This window comes from Hydra viridissima, unplaced genomic scaffold (assembly GCF_058129835.1).
Source record: "Hydra viridissima isolate aposymbiotic clone 2 unplaced genomic scaffold, HvirCarnegie_v1 scaffold_10, whole genome shotgun sequence".
Classification (NCBI taxonomy): domain Eukaryota; kingdom Metazoa; phylum Cnidaria; class Hydrozoa; order Anthoathecata; family Hydridae; genus Hydra; species Hydra viridissima.
The window spans coordinates 15,899,022-15,918,842 of record NW_028324309.1 but is presented as its reverse complement, the minus strand read 5'-3'; the positions used below and the strand labels follow the sequence as shown (position 1 = coordinate 15,918,842).

Genomic DNA, 19,821 nt, shown 5'->3' with positions numbered 1-19,821 from the left:
CTCACTTTCTGCAGGTTTCTTGAAAAGCTCACAAGCAAAGTAAGGTGCTCAAATTATGCCTTGGTCTTCACCTACACGCCGCAAAATTAAAGCACCACTTACACATTTCGACTTATTTTTATTTTCGTCAATATTATCTTATACTTTAACAAACATATAGTAAGAATAGAACACATAAACACAATTATTCCGATGATAATAATAAAATTGAGTTTGAGGATGGTGATTAAAAAAACTGAAACCAATAGTATGGTTCGCTTAACAAAATAAAGTAAAACGATTATTATTGTTATGCACACTAATACAGCTAAAACTGAAACATTTTTAACTTATCATAAACTCGTGTTGCTACCCCTTGATGTTATTACAGCCCGAAAGCGTTGTGACTTACTTTCAATTATTTAATCTAATCATTTTATTATCGATCTAATCGTTAATCTAATCGTTAATAATTTAATAATCGTTAATCTAATCGTTAATAGTTTAATTATTGATCTAATCGTTTCTTAATGGATATCTTTCCACACTTGGATAAGACTTTGTCGCAGCTTGTCTAGACTGTTAGTGGGAGGATGTTGACTTCTAACACGGCATCCCACTATGTCCCTAAGATGCTCTATAGGGTTCATATCTGGACTGCAAGCTGGCCACTCCGAAACTTGAATATTTACATTATTTAAGTATTCAGTTATAATATTTGCCGTTTGTGGTCTAGCATTATTCTGAAAAAAAAGGAATCCATCTCCAATGTACGGTGCAAAATGTAACAAAAAAGCTTCTAAAGTGTTTGCTATGTATCGTTGAGTGTTTGCTATAGCTGCTGTCCAAGGTGGTAAATTTAAAGCAAGAAGTCTTCTTCTTATGGCATTTTGACTAACAGCAGTTCCATGAACCTCAGCAAGTTGTATCTGAAGGCTTTGTAGTGAACCGTTCTCTCAGTGTTCAAAGCCTTAAAAATTTATCCTCCACGGCATTGGTAGTTCTACAAACTTTTGTAGATCCCTACCGAGTGTTGTATCGAAATCTTCTACTAAGTTTACGAATTGTTAATCCTTTATTGGAGAAAGTAACAATTGCAATACATTTATCAAGAATTAAGCTTCGTCTAGAACGCTGCATTGAGAACAGATGTGTTGCTCAAATGACAGTTATCTTTTCTATAACTAAAACGATTTAAAACCGATACATACCTTTCTTTCAGAAGAGAGATTTAATCAAAGCAAATCATATAACTTATGAAAAGCTGCTATAATTTTTAAATTAAATAGGATAAACGGAATAAAACCTACAAATGGCGTAAACAATAAACATTATTTTCATCTTCGTAATTAATAAATACGGGAAAGACATAATATTTTTCAAAATAAGTCGGAATTTATAAGTGGTGCGTTAACTTTCTGGTTAAGTGTAGTATGTCAAAATACGCTTTTTAAGCTATAAACATTTTTTTAGATGTTGTCACTGAGAACTACTTTGCTCTTTGCAGCAGAGTGCATCTGGAGACTGCAGCCTCTTGATGCCGTCTCATCTCTTTTGATTAAATGTTTTCTAATTACTTTCTATTATTATTTTGTATTGAATTCAATTGTTTTCCTTATTTTACAACTTTATATTTTTGTCAAGAAACATTTGTAAAGATTCTTAGCTTACCTGAAAATTAATGTTACCATGTATTACATCATGAAAGAACCAAGTTTTAAAACTCATAATTCTGACCACAAAACCAAAGTTTCAGTACCGAAACTGTGTTATTCATGTTATTTAGCTACAATGAACTTGGAAATTAGAGATTTAAAGCCGGAACAAGAAAAAAGTAAACTTTTTTAACATAGGGTCGTTAAAACAAATAGCCAACTAAAAAGCCTTAAATTTCACTGTTAAGCAGATATTCAATGGTTAAAATTCTTGATGGATTGCCTTAGGAAACAAGTAAATGTGACAGACTCTTAAGGTCTTTTACTGTGTGCTAAAACATCTAGCACCCTATGTGATTCATGCATAGAAAATTATATTAATATATAGAGTAAGTCTTAAAGATTACCAAAGATTTGGTAAGTCTACTTTTCTATTCTGTAATATATATGCTGATTCCTTAAGAAATGCAAAAGATTTTTATAGCAGTAGAAGTCATTAAAGTTAATTGCCGTTTTTATTAGGTTTTTTTTATAACTTTTTAAGCATTTAACAGAAACTGCACAAATCAAAGTGATGCAACCATCAAATTAAAGTTGAAGAAAAACAAATTTTTTATTAAGCCTGGCACAACCATAAAATTGCTGATGGAGATTCTACTTTGAATTTTCTCAGATTTAGCAAATAAATCATTTTTTATTAAACCATTAGATCTTTCACTTCAAATTTAAATTTTCCTCTTTTTCTATAAACAACTTCAAAAACGACAAAGTAAAACTGATAAGAAATATACTTGTCTGACCACTAATGTAAATGGAAAAGTATAGCTAAAAACAAATTCGGTTTACCATCTTCAAACAAATAAATATTCTTTACATTAAAAAGAGAGAAAGCTTCTCTGCTACAAAACTGTATTGACTTTTTATGAAATTGAATGATTGTCACTGGTTCTTAATTTATCTAAATGAATTATACAAGAAATAAAAATCTCATTCAACTGAAAAATATTGCATGTTAAAAAAAATATATTTATACATACTTTAATGCAGTAATTTGCACAATAATTGTAGGAAAGATCCCCATAGTAGTTTTTGCAATTGTTAAAGCTACTTGCTTGATCTATAGCATATTGAAGATATACATATTGACATTAAACAGGAATTAGGTTTAATAAAAAGTTAGTATCCCTCTCTCTTACATAACCATGTAAAATGTAAATTATAAATCATAGCATATGATGAGAATGTAATGAAAGAAGTGTTTGAAGCAAACAGTTTAAAATATAAAACAACAAAAAAAAAATTTAAAAGGGAAGCATAAAAGTTAACCGTCATTAATAAGTATTAAAAACGACTTTAAATGTAACGATTTTGTATTTATGATTTTTCTATAAAATTCATGCTAAAATTATTATACTGTAATAAATATACTGTAATAGTACTACTATAATCAGCTGTAATGATCATTGCACAACATTGAAGCAGATATAACATGTAAACATAAAGTCATGGCCAGATGATGCGTAATTAATACTTATAAACAATATTAGAAAAACACCTTGGGGCCATACCATGAAAAGTATCAATCTTATTTTATCAGTGTCAGAAAATTGCACTTCATAAAAAGAACTTTTTCTGATTATAATTAGTGTATCAATTAAATCAGTAGCATATTATGAATACAAAGATAATAAACACAAATGGAATATGTAGGTGCAACAGTGACAGTTTAACATGGATTCATATATGTATTATGAGACAGTTGCAACACATAGTTTCATCTGCTTAGAGAATAAATTAATGTAATGTTGATGATAATTTTGAAAATTATAGTCAAGTTATCATGATTTTAGTTTTTCAAATAAGGCTTTATTATCATATCATGCTATACTATATTATACTAAACTATACCATACTATGCTATACTCGACAAAATTGCATTACAGAATGTTAAATATCATAGAGACACATGGTAGACCCTTATAAACATGATGAACGCCGTGTCAGCCACCGGTGGCTAACTCCGAGTTATTCCAATTGGGCTACATTGGCCACCTGTGGCTGACACGAAGGTATTCTACTTGGGGTGCGTTGACCGCCAATTGCTTACACATGAAAAATAAAATTATCTCAAAATGATTTCAAAACAAATGAAACGTATTTTTGGCCCATCATCTTAAATTAAACCAAAAAAAGTGAAAATAGTTTTTGAACATTTTACAAAAATTCTATTGGCAGTCAACGTGTTCACAACTGTGTTATTCCTAACCTTTTTAGATTTTAAAACATATAAAGTATATTACCCAGCATTCGGTAATAGTTGTTAATCTGATTATTACCAAAACTTGTAAATATAGCTCATCCCTTAAAGTAAGTCTTCCTGTCAAGACTAACTTTCTCCTTAAAAAACAGAATCTTGCATCTGAAAGTAATAACTATTGTCTTTTGTTTCAATAACACCAGTGTTTAACCAAATAAATTATTAGGTCAGCTAAAAACTTACGGTTGCGAGAAAAGTGAGTGTGCCTAATTGAAAAAGAATTATATTTGCGCATTTCTAGGTTTGCATTACAGCTTTAGTTGCTGATATATTTCAGTCAAGTCCTTAAAGCACCATCAACAAAAATGAAATACTTTCACTTTCTTTTAATTAGCTACAAAGTGTTTGAAATACAGAATATGACTATACTTGAAATAAAGAAACAAATTAAATAGTTCAAAAGAAAAAAAAAAGAAATCCGCAATATTAGCAAGTTAAAAAAGTAATGGTTACTGTTTCAAGTTTAAAAAATGCAGAATTCTGAATTGTTTTAGCATGTTTTTCTAGGGTCTATTAAAAAAGGTGTTTTTTTTCTTTACGAAACAGTATACAAATAAATTCTTCATGCATGGTTTCATTATTCCCATCTTAATGGATACAACAGCAGTTCTTCAAATGATTTCTACTTAAATAAATCCTTTATAACTAGTTACATACAGATTAAATTTTTCTAAATACAGAGTAGTGTAACTAGCGCACGCAAAATGAACTGGCTAACAAACATTGAATATACCATAATAATTATGCCGTTATAAAGCACTTACACTTTCTTCAACAACAAGCTTTAAATCTTTAAAGGTTGCTGAAGATTGGTTTAAATACTCTAAACTCCATGGTCTGTTTAACTTCAATATTAGATTTGTATTTGAAGTATCTAAAAACAAAAAGTAGATACCTTAAATGAAGTTGCGCTTCATAAAAAACACTTTCTCTGATAAAAATCAGTGTATCAACTAAATCAGTAGTATATTATGAATACAAAGATAATTAACACAAATGGAATATGTCGGTGCATTAGTGACAGTTTAACATGAATTCATATATCTATTATTCATATATCATATATATATATATATATATATATATATATATATATATATATATATATATATATATATATATATATATATATATATATATATATATATATATATATATATATATATGTATATATATGATATATGAATTATGAGACAGTCAATTATGGGACATTATGATATATGTATTATGAGAAAGTTGCTACGCAAAGTTTCGTTTTTCAATAAAATAAGTTATTGCAATGTTAATGACATTTTTAAGCGATTAAAAAAAACTGCTATGAATAACATAGTAAGCTGATAATAAAATGTTAAAAAGAATAATTATTTGATCAAAACATACCAGGCAATTGTAAACCAACAAAGCCACTTTTAATTTCTTTGATAGAGTGCCCAACTATGTTTATTGCACATTGGTAATAACCATGATCACTATATCTAACTCTCTTAATACGCAGATTACCAAACCTATATCTATAAGGCGGAAGCATTGAACCACTTTCCAAAGAAGAAGTTGCGGAAATTTTATAAGTATTATCTTTAAGAAAATATATATCTTCATCTTTAAGTTCAAAGTAAGTTTCAAAGACACAACCATATATAATGTTGAAGTGACCCACTTTAACTCTTCTATCGGCATTGAGAAAAGGATTACTTAGAAATACCGGATCTGAAACATTAAAAAAGATGGACCAAAACAGTCAGTACTTTCGAATAACAAACTTTAAATTAAAAATTGACAATGTGCACACTCTACCTGATTTCTTGGAACAACAAGAGCATTTGAAATGATCTCTCTATCTATTGTGTTGTTATCAAATATAACAAACTAGTACCAGCCAATCATAAAATAGTGATAAATAGAGGGTGATAACTGGAGTTAACTTGAGTAATTAACAAAATTATAGGTTATTTCATTAATGCATTTTAAAAGCCTCCATATGCAAATTGTTATTGTAGATTCTTTGTGTTTATGACATAAATACAAGTATCAGATGCAATAGACCTTTTCTAACAGTATACATTGAGTTTCCAACAACAAAGCTAATCAACATGTTAAACTTCAACATGTTAAAACTAAATGTAATTGTTAACTTCTCTACCGATATGTTAGAATTTCATTCGCGAATGAAGAAAATCATCTTCAACGCCTTAGAAAATAAAATATCAAAGAAACTTAGAAGCTCTCCAATTTATGTTTTGCTTTCATTTGTTCTTTTTTTTCTTAACACAAAAAAAGAGGTGATTTTATAAAAGGAAAAATGAAAATCACAAGTTTTGATGTTTTTGTGTTAAGGATTTTTTTCTCATGGTTCAACAGCAGTGTTAAGCTAAATTGAATTTTCTGACATTTATTACAATAGAACGCGTTTAAAACAACGAGAGTTTTTCGGTGTGACAAGTTTATATTCATGCAAAACATTTTATTCAAAAAAGTAAGTTCAACGGATTTAATATCGAATATTCAAAAAAAAGTAAGTTTAACGGATTTAATATCAAGTATCAATTCAGAGTCCAAGGATATTTTTACTCTGAATTGATACTTGATATTAATCCGTTGAACTTACTTTTTTTGAATATTCGATATTAAATCCGTTGAACTTACTTTTTTGAATAAAATGTTTTGCATGAATATAAACTTGTCACACCGAAAAACTCTCGTTGTTTTAAACGCGTTCTATTGTAATAAATGTCAGAAAATTCAATTTAGCTTAACACTGCTGTTGAACCATGAGAAAAAAATCCTTAACACAAAAACATCAAAACTTGTGATTTTCATTTTTCCTTTTATAAAATCACCTCTTTTTTTGTGTTAAGAAAAAAAAGAACAAATGAAAGCAAAACATAAATTGGAGAGCTTCTAAGTTTCTTTGATATTTTATTTTCTAAGGCGTTGAAGATGATTTTCTTCATTCGCGAATGAAATTCTAACATATCGGTAGAGAAGTTAACAATTACATTTAGTTTTAACAATTAATTAGATATATTGAAAGAAATTAGATATAATTTTCAACCAGGGCTAATAATATAAATTAAAATCTAAAGTGATATAAAGCCTTTTTTATGCTCAAAATAAAACATAGAAGTCCCTGTAATGTAGAATATTTTTCTGTTTTCTTAGATCTTGCACGATAATTGCTTTTTATATTTTTCATTTTGTTTGTTAAAGAACTATAGAGCTTCTCTTTGTTAATTATAACCAAAAATTATTACTTTTTTCTTTCTTTTTTTTCCTTAACAAAAAAGAAAAGTGGAGGGATACTATGCTCGGTAAGAAAATCATTGTGAATTTGAGGTTGGTGAAATAATATTTGTTTATTTATATTGTGACATAAACTTTTATGAAAGAATTTTTTTTTGTACAATACAGAGCTTAAAAAAAAAAAATTTAAAAATGCATTCTTACATATTAAGAAGGTATATTTAAGTAAATTGTCTGCTACAGATAAACCTACATTTAACCTTGAAAGTCTGTTTCTATTGTTAAGATTTCAGATTCAATTTTTTTTTTTAACTGTAGTTTTTGATCTTTTTGAAATTACAAAATCTTTTAGATTTTACACAAAAAAAAAACAACAGACAATCGATATTTTATTTTCCAAAAAACTTTAAGATGTGAAAATGAGACACTAAAATTTTAAGTATGTACTTAAACTATTTTCAATCTTTAAGGTTTAAATATTGGTAATAAAGCAGTAGATAATTCAGACAAAAAATCGGTTCAGAATTCTAAAGCTAACCATAACCTTTACAGATAAATAGCATATATATCTCTAAACTAAGCGCTGAACAACCGCCTAAAATTGAGCACCAATGAAATTTCAATTTTGATTGAGTTAAAACAGTTTTTAAAAAGCAATTAAGTAATCATTTCAGACCGTGATTTATTAAAAATCAAGCATTAAAATAGTTTTTATTCAATCAATAACTTGAAGAATAATCGGTTTTTTCATATATTTAATTGAAATTTGTAGCATAGTAAGAAAAAAATTATTCACGTTGACGACAAACTAAATTTGTGTACAAACTAAAATAAATGTTTTCAAATAATAGAGAATGATCATTATTTTAATAGTTTTTTTTAAGATTGAATAGTTATCCTCTTCTTCATAAAAAACTTAATTTCTTCTTGGAGATGAAAAAACACTTGTCTGGGCCTGGACACAAACTCAAATTGCTCTCTAAGAAAACGGCAATACTAACCAGATTGCCATGGGCCTGAGTCTCCTGTTTTTTTTTCTTTTGCACAAAGGCTTCTCAGGTGGTTGGGATTGCCCAATAAAATTTTCACCTCCTGCAACTTCATGGCTTAAGGAAGACAGAATCCTTGATCATTTTTTCTTGTTTTTTCTTGTGCAACCCTTTTTGTGCTGTTTAAGTGAGGTTGAAGGTGAACCTTTTCAAATCCAGATCTGTCTTTACAGCGTTTTGGGAACAATTGTTAAGCTTATGATCAACACACTGAAGATTTTCTTTATCATTGATTTAGACTGCTAATACATTGTTTATGCCAGCCTTCATATTTGCAGCTCCATCAACAACACAAGAAATGCCCGAGGATTGATTAAGTACAACAAAGTCTGTTAAGATAAGAATGTCGATTTTCTATACAATTTTAATTCCAGTGTGTTTGTTTTTGAACAAGGACACTTTTAACAAAAATGTCTTTAATCTCCACTCTGAATCGACGTAATGGAGAGTATAACACTGGAATTTGTCTGCAAAATCTAATGTCCAATGATTAGTTGTAATTGAGACTCGTGGCCCAGCAATATTTGACTTCAATTTTTCTTTCAATTTAATTTCTTTTTCAAGTACCTGTACAGTAGTGGCAATTTATACTTGACTAATGTTCTGCTACTTTTGGCGTGTGGTTGTGGATAAAATCACGGATTGCATCTTTCCAGGCAGAAGTATCTGTAATAATTGGAGGGATATTTGTTTTTATAACAAATTTTGAAAGTAAAAAATCAATGTTTGGCGATGGCTTTTCAAGGAATATTTTACAACTACCTATTTTGAATTAGTAAAATAAACTCCATGTCAAGAGCAGCATTTTTCCGGTTAAAGAAGTTAAGAGATTATATATAAATTTAAAAAATTGGACCGAAAATTAAAGAAACAATTAGCTTTAAAATGCACGGCTATTAAAAACCGAATAAAAGAAATCCGTTATTTACACTTGGTTAAAAGTTATTTACACTCAGTTAAAAAATGCTCATTTGCATAATCGTTTTTTAAATTTCAAGCTTCTGACATGATTGTCACTTAAAAGGAACAAGTAAAAGCTGGTTTTAATTGCCTTGAGTGGTTTTTTCATTTCCACGGTTGTTCAGTGCTTTGGACGGTTGTTCAGTGCTTACTCTAAATGTTCTCTTGAAAGGAAATTTAGTTTGAGATGAGAAAAATATCAGATCTAGTGTAATTCACGAAAAACAAAAAAATTGAAGAAAGAAAATGTAATAATAACAAGAAATAAATAGAATGAAAATGAAAAAAAAAAAAGCATTAAAAAAAAAAAGAAAATCACAGAAAACTGTCATTAAATTCACCTCCACAAACGTTGCAAGTTACATACTCAGAGATCCCTGAGCCATCAGTTCTTGAAAGTTTTAAAATGCCGTTGCATACTGCACTGCATTCAGTTTCTGAAAACCAATCTAAAACCGTTAAATGTTAATACTTTGTATAGAACTTATAGCATTAACATTAAATGAAAAAGAATTTTGAAAAAAATTATTACTGAAAAAGTATCTTTGATAAAACCACTTTTACTTTCGCTTTTCAACAAACGCAACATGTATTAGTCTTCAAGATTTACAGTTTTTTATAAGTAGCCTTTAAACTTTGTATTAAAAATACCCTTACATTCGTCACGAACACAGACTCCACTTGTAGCATTGTGTATATAGCCAAACTTACAATCTAAATCATTTTTCAATAAAATTACAAACAAACATAATTGAAAAAGAAAGTGTCACTGTTCATGAAGTAACGTTAGTACTAAACTCACTGCATTTAAGAGATACTTAACTGAACTCTTAATCGGAAGGACATGTTACAAGAAGTATTTTAGCAAGCAGTGTAAGCAAGAACTTTAGCAAATACAAGGCAATCAACACTGATCTTTCTTTCTTAGAGAAAACACTTTAATAATAAAATAACAACAAACTACTGAAGATGGTTTACTCCTTCACTGATAGAAAAGCGTATTTACATAGAGATTTAAAAGAACAGCATTATTTTTCCTCAAAATCATTTAAGCATACAATTTCGGCAAACTCCAGCTGTATCAGCATACTGATTCGTGTCATCACATACACATGTTGAACTGTTTACACATTTACCTAAGTGTATTGAAAAAAATCACCATTTAAAAAAAAAAGTTTGCTCTACAAATAACTTCAGCCTCTAAATATTTGGTCCGTATGGGAATTAATTTTGACATAGAAAAAACATTACGTATATTGTGTTTTAGAAAATAAAATGAATTTTAGAAAGACAATGTGATAATAGCAAGAAAGAAATAGAATGGGAATGATAAAAAATAAACATAAGAAAAAACAACAGAACATTGAAATTAAACTCGCCTTCACAATTTTTGCAAGCAATATCCTCAGAGATCCCCGAGTCATCAAATCTTGAAAGTTTTAAAATGCCGTTGCATACTGCACTGCATTCAGTTTCTGGAAACCAATCTAAAACCGTAAATGTTATTACTTTGTATAGAACTTATGGCAATAGCATTAAATGAAAAAGAATTTTGAAAAAAATCGTTACTGAAAAAATATTTTTCTGATAAAACCACTTTTACTTTCGCTTTTCAACAAACTCAACATATATTAGTCTTCAAGATTTACAGTTTTTTTAAAAACAGTCTTTAAACTTTGTATTAAAAGTACCCTTACATTCGTCATGGACACAGTCTCCACTTGTAGCATTGCGTATATAGCCAAACTTACAATCTAAATCATTTTTCAACAAAAGTACAAACAAACATCATTGAAAAAGGAAATGTCACTGTTAAAGAAGGAACACTGATACTAAACTCATTGCATTTAATAGATTTAATTAAAAGACTTAATTGAAGTCTTGATTGGTAGGATTTGTTTCAAAAAGTATTTAACCAAGCAGTCAATGACAAGGCAATTGACACTGTACTTTCTTTCTTAGAACAAAGACTTCAATAATAAAATAACAACAAAACTAATGAAAAGGTTACGATAAAGAGAAATGGATCAACAGGATTTTCCAATTAAAAAAGAAGTGAAGAAATGTTTTCAATTGAGTATGCTAAAGATTTATTTTTGAATAAATTTGTCCTTTTTATTATCAAATATATTTTTAAAACTAACACTGAAGCTTTCAGCATTACACCCAAGCATGCATAATGAATGATGTCAGTTCTTAAAGACCATCTGTTAAACCACCAAAATTGTCACCATATTTTATATTTGTTTGGTATTTCAACAGATGAACTTACCCTTTTAAATGTATATGAGATCATTTTTAGATACAGATTCGAATGTAAGAATATTCGAATTTAAATATCTAATAGAGGATATGCAGTTCCAATAGTAAATGAATTAGCAGACAAACTAAAAAATCTACTCTTAAATGATATCTGATAAACTTTACCAGCATTAATATGGGAATTGTTTGTGTTGAACAAGTAACGATTGCTCGTCCTAAAGTATGCCAAGCTTTTTGTATTTTATTATCAATATAGTATTTTGTATCAGTATCTTGGTTGTTTGCAGGAGAGATAAATTGATTTTACATTCGTTCCCCGCAACTTATATCATATGCTGGCTGATTTGATCTATCTAACATTAACTGATTACTTTTTAAAATGCTAGAAGTATTTATTGCTTTATTATCAACATTATTTAGTAGCAGCATCTTGAGAACAAATTGAATTTGTAAACCTAATTTTTCATGGCTACCCATGTTTAAATCTACAATCGTAGAATCACCAATTTTTTTTAGAAAGATACCACCGACAAAGCATTCATCAATTTTATTTTCATAATCAGCAGGATATGCTAAACCTATTATTTTATGGCTACCCATTCTTAGCTCTCCACCCAAAACATCATCATACGATTGTTACACCAACTTCACTTGAATTTTTTGCGAACATACCACCTGCAAATTTATCAACAGTTATTTTTATCTAACAAAAAGTATCATTACACACTCGACAAGGAGTCACTGCTACGCGAATGGCGTGGCTGATAGCTTTGTCAAGCGTGCTAAACTGCACAGTGTTTTGCGCCATAGTGCACTGAGTGCAACTGCAGTTCTATTTTTATGAATAAGTTTACAATTCCTTCTCCTAGTGTACCAACAAAATTAAAACTTATAATATCACCTATGTTAAGAAAAGTCTTCTTACTTTTGATAGTACATATCAATGTACTATCAAAAGTAAGAAGACCTTTATCAATGATACGTCTTACTTGATCATTCAGTAAAAGTTCGGCAACTCTAATAACATTTTTATTATCATAATTTTCACCCTTCTTAATATTCTACCTGTTGTAAATATCGGATAAACATCAACATAATCTTTTCCTTTTTTATTTTTCATTGTCAGCAGATTAAATTCTTGCTCATTTATCTGTTAACATAAAACTCTGCCACATACTTTTATTACAGGTTTATGTTTGTCACTAGCAAGTTGGTTTATTTGATTTTATTGTGTTTTTCACAATAAAATCAAATTAACCTACTGGGAGAAAAACCAAGATTGATAGGGTTTCAATAATTTTATTTGCAAGTGATACATTTGGAATAAAAAAAATTTTATAAACTTGAGTATATTTGATATTATCACCAAAAACTGAGGAAATAGATTGTATTGTATTTATAAAATCTACTTGATTATCATTTTCCAACATGAGTACAGATTTCAGGATACTTTGATTTGATGGTATGGATATATAGTGTTGATCATTAGAAGTATTATAACGACCATATATCTCCTTGCTTTTGTATACCACTATTAATAGATGTCAACACAATTAACTTCTGATATTTAAATAACATACGATGGTATTTTACCGTTTGGAGAATATTTAAAATAGCTATTTGTACAGTAAACGTTTGGAAATGAGTTGTATGTTCCCTGGTTAACTAATGCTTATTTGTATTTTTTATTCTGGTTCAACTGTAATGGAGGATTAAATTTAGTTCTAAATTGTGTATTATTATCAGACAATACTATTTGCATACTTTCTTTATTTTTGTGTGTTAATAACCAATTTAGCATTAGTACATTTAATCTCCTCTAATACTTCCAACATTTTAAATACTTTAATATTTATATGGCAAAAAATTTATTCTTTGAAACAAGATTTTAGAAAAAGGAGTCAAATCCATATCTATACTTTCCATTTGTTATTTCACTAGCTTGATCTATAACGACAAATCTATATGGTTTTCTCGAAACCATTTTACATAACTTTCTAAATTCAATTATTACCATGTCTTGACTAACACGATCATAATAGATATGATTTATACTTTTTGCATCTTGTAGAAATAGACAAATAAAGAATGCATTTTCATGTATCGTTTGTTCTGGAGGTGTAAAATAATTTTGGGAAAGTAGATACAATCAACATTACTGTCTTCCATGAATACAATAAGCCTTACATTTGTTTTGCTTTTCTAATAAAACATCGTTAAAAGTGAAAAGATTTTATCTTCTAATGATTATTTTCTAGGATCAGAAACTTCAGACCATGACTCAAAAAGGCTGCATTTAGTATCTCAAGGTTGCTAGAAAAGATTTGTTATGCAAAGCGCTGGATCTCTATACAAGAAGATTTTGAGGTGAAAGCTTAGTTATTGAATATGATAAAATTACATGTCTGCTGATAAGTTGTCATCATCACAAACAACAAAAAAGAATTATAAATAGTTCTTCTTCAATAGATGTTTCAATCCATTTTATTCACAAGAATCATTTGTTAAACATAAGAAGAATTGTATTACTAATGAAGCTGTTAGGGAAGAAATGCAAAAAAAATCTTCCTTCATAATTTTACAGGATATGACAGTCACTTGTTCATAAAAAATCTTGGTAAAATTAAAGGTGATTTAAGTGTAAGTTTATATAAATTTAAGGTAATAATGAATGTTCATAATAAATCTTGGTGAAATTAAAGGTGACATTAAGTGTATACGCAACAATAAGGAAAATTATTGTAATTGAATTGCGTGGGAGAAACTATGTACGGCGGATTTGAATGACGTATTTACCTTGAGAAATTATAAATATAGTTTAAGCGGATTTTTTATGAGCGTGTTGAGGTGCTTTGTGAAGTATAAATTGACCGCGAAAGTTTTGTAGAGTCAGTTTTTTTTAATGAGTAAAGAAGATCTAAAATTGAAACTGTTTTCTTTGGGAGAAAACTACAAGCTAACCGGCCGTAACGGACTCATCTTTGAGACTCGTATATATTCGAAAAATACAATGTACATCCGATGGCGCAACTTGGTTTCAGCGAACCAAAGTGATTGCGAAGATGCAAGACGTTGAGTTGACATAACTTTTAATATCTTCTTCGAAAGTGATGCTTACCCACTCTACGACGACTTGGGAGAAGAAGACAAGAAAGATGCGAGTAAATTTAAGGATGTCTTGCTGTAAGACTTTTCTTGGATCCCTACGTACCATATGAGTTGTTTACGAAGCGGAAGATGAGCAATAAGGAACGTCTTTTTGGCGGATCTGAAACGCTTGGCGTGTCTTGTGGTTGGTATACGAGGCGGTGCGAGTGGCGTTTGTTGTTTGATTGCCAGAAGCAGTTTCTTCAAGATTTAGGGCTGCGAAAGAGACAATTGACGTGATGTTGCCGAAAGTGAGGGCCGCATTGAATCGAAAGAGCGCGAATGAGTCAAATATAACAGCTGCCACCAACCGCCGGAACGTTGCGAGAACGAAGTCACCTGAGTCTATAGTATGCTATAACTGTTTAGGGTTAAATCACATCGCAAAGAACTGCGCCGTTCTATGAAGAATGTTCGGTGTTTCAAATGCGAAGAGATAGGACCCGTGGCGGCAAAATGTACAAAGAAGCAGGAAAACAAGGAGGAGAGCGATTGGTGTGCGCTAGCTCTCTCTCGAATACCCATGGATTAAGCGCTATTGTTTGACGCGACTTAACTTTGGACTTAATGTGGCACCGATGATCATGAAATCAGAAGTAAGCGCCATCGTTGAACAAGATAATTAAGTGAAAAAAGGCACATTGACATACGTAGATGATGTTTTTGGTGATGAGAATGTGGTTAACATGGAATAGGTTAGAAAACATTTTTCTAAATACGGTTTAAAAATTAAGGATGGCGAAAGGATCAATGGTAGTGGGGCACGAGTCCTCGGATTTGCCGTGAATAAAGTTGCCGGAAAACTTATGAGGTCGAGGCAATCGGCTGGAGGAAATTCTGCGGAAATTATCAAGGAGGACGTTTTTCTCCATTAGTGGGCAGTTCGTGAGTCACTTCCCGGTGAGCAGTTGGTTGCGTGGTGTTTGAAGCATTATTAAGCGAAAGGTAGTTTCTTTTACAAACGGATGGGATGATGAGGTCCATGAAATCAAGGTGTGGTTGTGTACTGGAAGAAATGTTGAAGAGGGTGGAAGAAAATGACCCTGCTCGTGGATAATGGGAAGTAAGTAGTGATGAGGGTAAACTATGGGTTGATGCTAGCTTTTTGGCATAAGGAATTCTTGAACAAATTGGACGAGCCACCGTTGAAGACAAAATATGGCTGCGTAAAGACATATTTGAAGTTCACATAAACATGGCACAGCTGGACGTCGTACTACGTAGTGTTAACATGGCTTTGTCATGGAGGCTCAACAAACTCCAGTTGTTCACTGATTCCGTATTGGTTTTTTACTGAATTTCGAATGCTGTAACCGGAAAGTCCAGACTGAAATCAAAAGTGTCAGCTGAACTGTTTATACGGCGAAGAGTAAACTTATTTCGGGAATCGGTTGGCGACTATAACTTAGTAGGTCAACGAAAATCTGATATGGTCGAAGGACAACTTGGCCGACTCATTAGCTAAAATACCTGGTCGGTGGATAAGAATGCTAAATCTTAACGACATTGTGAATTGTGCCTGAATTGCGTTGATGGATAAAGAATCAACTTTGGAAATACACAAGCGGACTGGACACTTTGGAGTCAGTAAAACTTTGCACTTTCTTCAGAAGAAGTTCCCGGTTGCAACAAAGGAAGAAGTACAAAAAGTGATTCGGGAGTGCGAACCATGACAATCGATAGATCCAGCACCCATTACGTGGACGCATGAGAAGTTAGAGGTCAATTAAAATTGGAAAAGATTAGGCAAGGATATCACTTATTAGGGAGGGGAAAGCTATTTCAGCTTGATCGACTGCAGGCCTTCAAGATTCGCACTGTGGCGCCAACTGCCACACTCGCAGGGAAGCATGGCAGTGATTCGACACTTGCAGTCCATATTTTGCGAAAGGGGAGCACCAGAAGAAGCACCATTGACGGACAATCGCTCTGCATTTAGATGTGTAGAGACTAGAAATGTTCTTGAAAGCTTGGTGGTGTTTTTGAAGCTTAGAGCAGCTTACTGTCCTTCGGGCAATGGCATCATTGAGAGAAACCACTGAACTGTCAAGAGAGTTGCAAAGTAATCAAATATTTTCATATCGGAGGCTGTTTATTGGTAAAACGTCTCAATTTACAAACAGGGAACGAGTCCAATTAGTAAATTGCACACCTAGGCTGAAAGGGTCAAAGGATTGGATGGAAAGGCTGAGCAGTCAATTAATGTGTCTGAAAACTCACGAGTTGGCGAGAGTGTGTGACTGAAGCCACGTGAGGTACGGTGTGGGACGAAATGGCGTCCAGGTACCATTACTCAGGATGTGTCGGAGCAAGTGGTCGAGGTGGACGGAATGCCGCGCCACTTAAAGCATATTAGACCGAAAAGCGGAACCAAGCAAACTCAAATAAACAATGTGACAGATGTGGAAATAGAGGTTCGCAATAATGGTGTAAGTTGCGGCGAAGACATGGAAACCATCCCAGCCAGCGAGGACGTGAATTATATGGAGACTGGCGAAGAGATCCGGGAAACCGAAGTGTCCATGCGGAGGAGCAATCGAGAACGACGGATACTTCTTAAATACTCTGTAATTTGTTGATCTTGATTGTGATCCCTGAGGATCAAGGAGGAGTGTAATTGAATTATGTGAGAGAAACTATGTATTTCAGATTTGAATGACGTATTTACCTTGAGAAATTGTAAATATAGTTTAAGTGGCTTTTTTATGAGCGTATTGAGGTGCTTTGTGAAGTAAAAATTGACCGCGAAAGTTTTGTAGAGTCAGTTTTTTTAATGAGTAAAGAAGGTCTAAAATTGAAGCATAGTGTTCGCTGCGAGAAAACTACAAATAGACAAATATATAAGCTTTTCATAGGATTATATAGTAGATGAGTGCTCGAAAAAGAGTAAAACTCAGATTTATTGGTAGTTTTAGATTTATGGCACCTAGCTTGGATAGTCTTGTAAAAAATCTTTATAAAAGTAGTTTTTATAAAATTCTTTAAAATTCTTTGAGTCTGTCCAATTAGATCTCTTTTTTGATGCTGAACTACCTTCAAAAGAAGCATTCTACTCAATACTATCTGGTTTATTCTGCTCATTCACTACACAATCTGCTCAAGACTAATATTAGTGATAAAGGTTATGAACATACACAAAAATTGCGGAAAGAATTTCCATATAAAACATTTAGAGACTCATGACATTTATAATATGCCATATGTTTTTTCCTTCGGTGATGTTATGAAAAATTTTTAGATATGAACACAATCGACAGAAAAGTTTGAGGCAGATTCTGAATTTTTAGAAATAAGTGAATAAATAAACCTTTTTAGGTCTAATTTTTATTCTAATTGTTATATTTAAAGGAACTAAATATTATTTTAAAAGAAATTTTATCAATAATTTCCATATTTAGCTTAAGTTTGAATTAAATTTTTGTTTCGTCAAAATAACCTCCTTAATTTTTTGTAAAAGCTGCACAGACTTTGGCATAAATCAATTTACGAAGTTTTTCAGGTTGTGTTGCATTCCATTTCACTTGCAATATGTGCTAAAGGTTTTTTACTGAAGATGGCTGCTCTTCTCGCACATTTCTGCCAAGTTCTTCCCATTTTAACTCTATCGGATTAAGATCTGGTAATGGTGTCGGTCTTTCCATTTTTTTTAAGCATTTTCTGACTTTGAAGATCTTCAAATACCTTTTGCAGATTTTATTGGTATGTTTCGGATCATTATTATGCATGAAAACATACTGATTCAAAAATATTCTCACCAGAAATCAGTGCTTAATGTTCCAAAATGTTTTTCTAAATTTATTTTGTCATTATTCCTTTAATTCTGTGTAGGCTCCCAACATTTTCTCCACCAAAACATACCCAAACAGTGACAGATCCGCCGCCATACTTTACACTTGGTAGGTAAAGATTCTTCTGATTACCTTTCCTGCATATCATCGCACGAAAACACAGCGTTTTAAAGCAAAAACTTCGAATTTGGACTCATCAGTGCTAAGGACGTCTTTCCATTGATCAAATGACCAACGTTCATGTTGTTTAGCCCAATATAGCCTTTTTCTCTTATTTACTGGTCTTAGAAATGTTTTATAAGCAGCTATACGCTCAAGAAAGCTAATTATCTTTAATCGATCTTTGACAGTGGAAGTGCTAATCTGATTATTGTTACACTGGTTGAACACAGACCTGAATTTTTTGGTGGTTTATCTTCTATTCGATATGGAAATTTTCCATATTTCTCTATCTTGTAATTAATTAGTTTTCTGAGGTCTTCCAGTGTGCTTTTTACTTGGATTGGTACCAGTTTCTTTCTATCGTCTAATATCATTTGTACACAACATCTTGAAATTTTAATTTTTTTTGAAATTTGGACTTGTGAATAACCTTCTTCGTGGTAAACGAGAATTCCTTATCTTTCAGCCATGCTTAATTCCTTTCTTTCACCCATTTGTTACACCAACACAAAATTTTAATTATAAAAATCAATTTTTAAAAAGTTTATTAATCGCAATCGAAGTAATGACACTAACAAAACTATTCTATCAAAGAAATATAGGTTTTAACTATCGATCTTTTAATTGAATAACCATGTTCAAATTTTTATTTTATAAACAAACCAAGGACTACTATACGGAAGGACGCGCAAAGTCGATTTCCTGACTCCGCTAGCGAAGGCCATTCAATATTTCTCACTAAACTCTTATTTAACTAAATTTGGCCGAAATAACGTTTTATAAAATCAAATTACTGAGATACTATTAAAATAATTTTGCGTTATTGTTAATAAAAAATTAATAACAAATTAAAAACTTATTTAAAAAAGCATAAAAGATCAATATAAAAAAATTCCTCTGTGAAAAAACGTAAACATTATATCCTCTAGAGACTTTTTAACAAAGTGAAAACTTTAAAAAAAACAACATGAATTTAATATAATAAACTTCTTAAAAAAAGAAACAACAAAATATTATATATATATATCATAATGACATTATTCAGCTAGGCGTGCCTTCTTAATTGATGTCTGATAAAGACATGCATTTTTCGTTTGGTCTTTATCCAAATTCTGCATTCCATGCAGGAGAACATTTGCCAAACGCCTGAAAAGGCTTTTTGAAGATAAACCTAAATCATAGTATGTGTCCATTACAGAAAGAATGTTTATAAGTCTTTTTCTACAACATGCTCTGTGTTTTTTTTCTTTTACAAAGCATAA

The 19,821-nt window shown here is 31.0% G+C and overlaps 1 protein-coding gene across 4 annotated transcripts in view; it reads right to left on the bottom strand.

The window, feature by feature from the left end:
• LOC145197938 (adhesion G protein-coupled receptor G2-like) overlaps positions 1-19,821 on the bottom strand; it is a 44,270-nt gene that overhangs the window by 6,377 nt on the left and 18,072 nt on the right. The window contains exons 4-12 of one of the 4 annotated variants that reach the window (XM_090100039.1): positions 10,898-10,954; positions 10,580-10,687; positions 10,259-10,336; positions 9,858-9,914; positions 9,542-9,649; positions 5,332-5,658; positions 4,716-4,825; positions 2,672-2,751; positions 1,613-2,592 (exon numbers count right to left, since the gene is read on the bottom strand). In XM_090100039.1, coding sequence (XP_089956165.1) covers positions 2,589-2,592; positions 2,672-2,751; positions 4,716-4,825; positions 5,332-5,658; positions 9,542-9,649; positions 9,858-9,914; positions 10,259-10,336; positions 10,580-10,687; positions 10,898-10,954 — 929 coding nt within the window. In that variant the 3' untranslated portion in view covers positions 1,613-2,588. Of the gene's footprint in view, positions 1-5; positions 2,593-2,671; positions 2,752-4,715; positions 4,826-5,331; positions 5,659-9,541; positions 9,650-9,857; positions 9,915-10,258; positions 10,337-10,579; positions 10,688-10,897; positions 10,955-19,821 lie in introns of those variants that run through there. The other 3 variants (XM_090100035.1, XM_090100036.1, XM_090100037.1) reach the window with 3 other exon arrangements.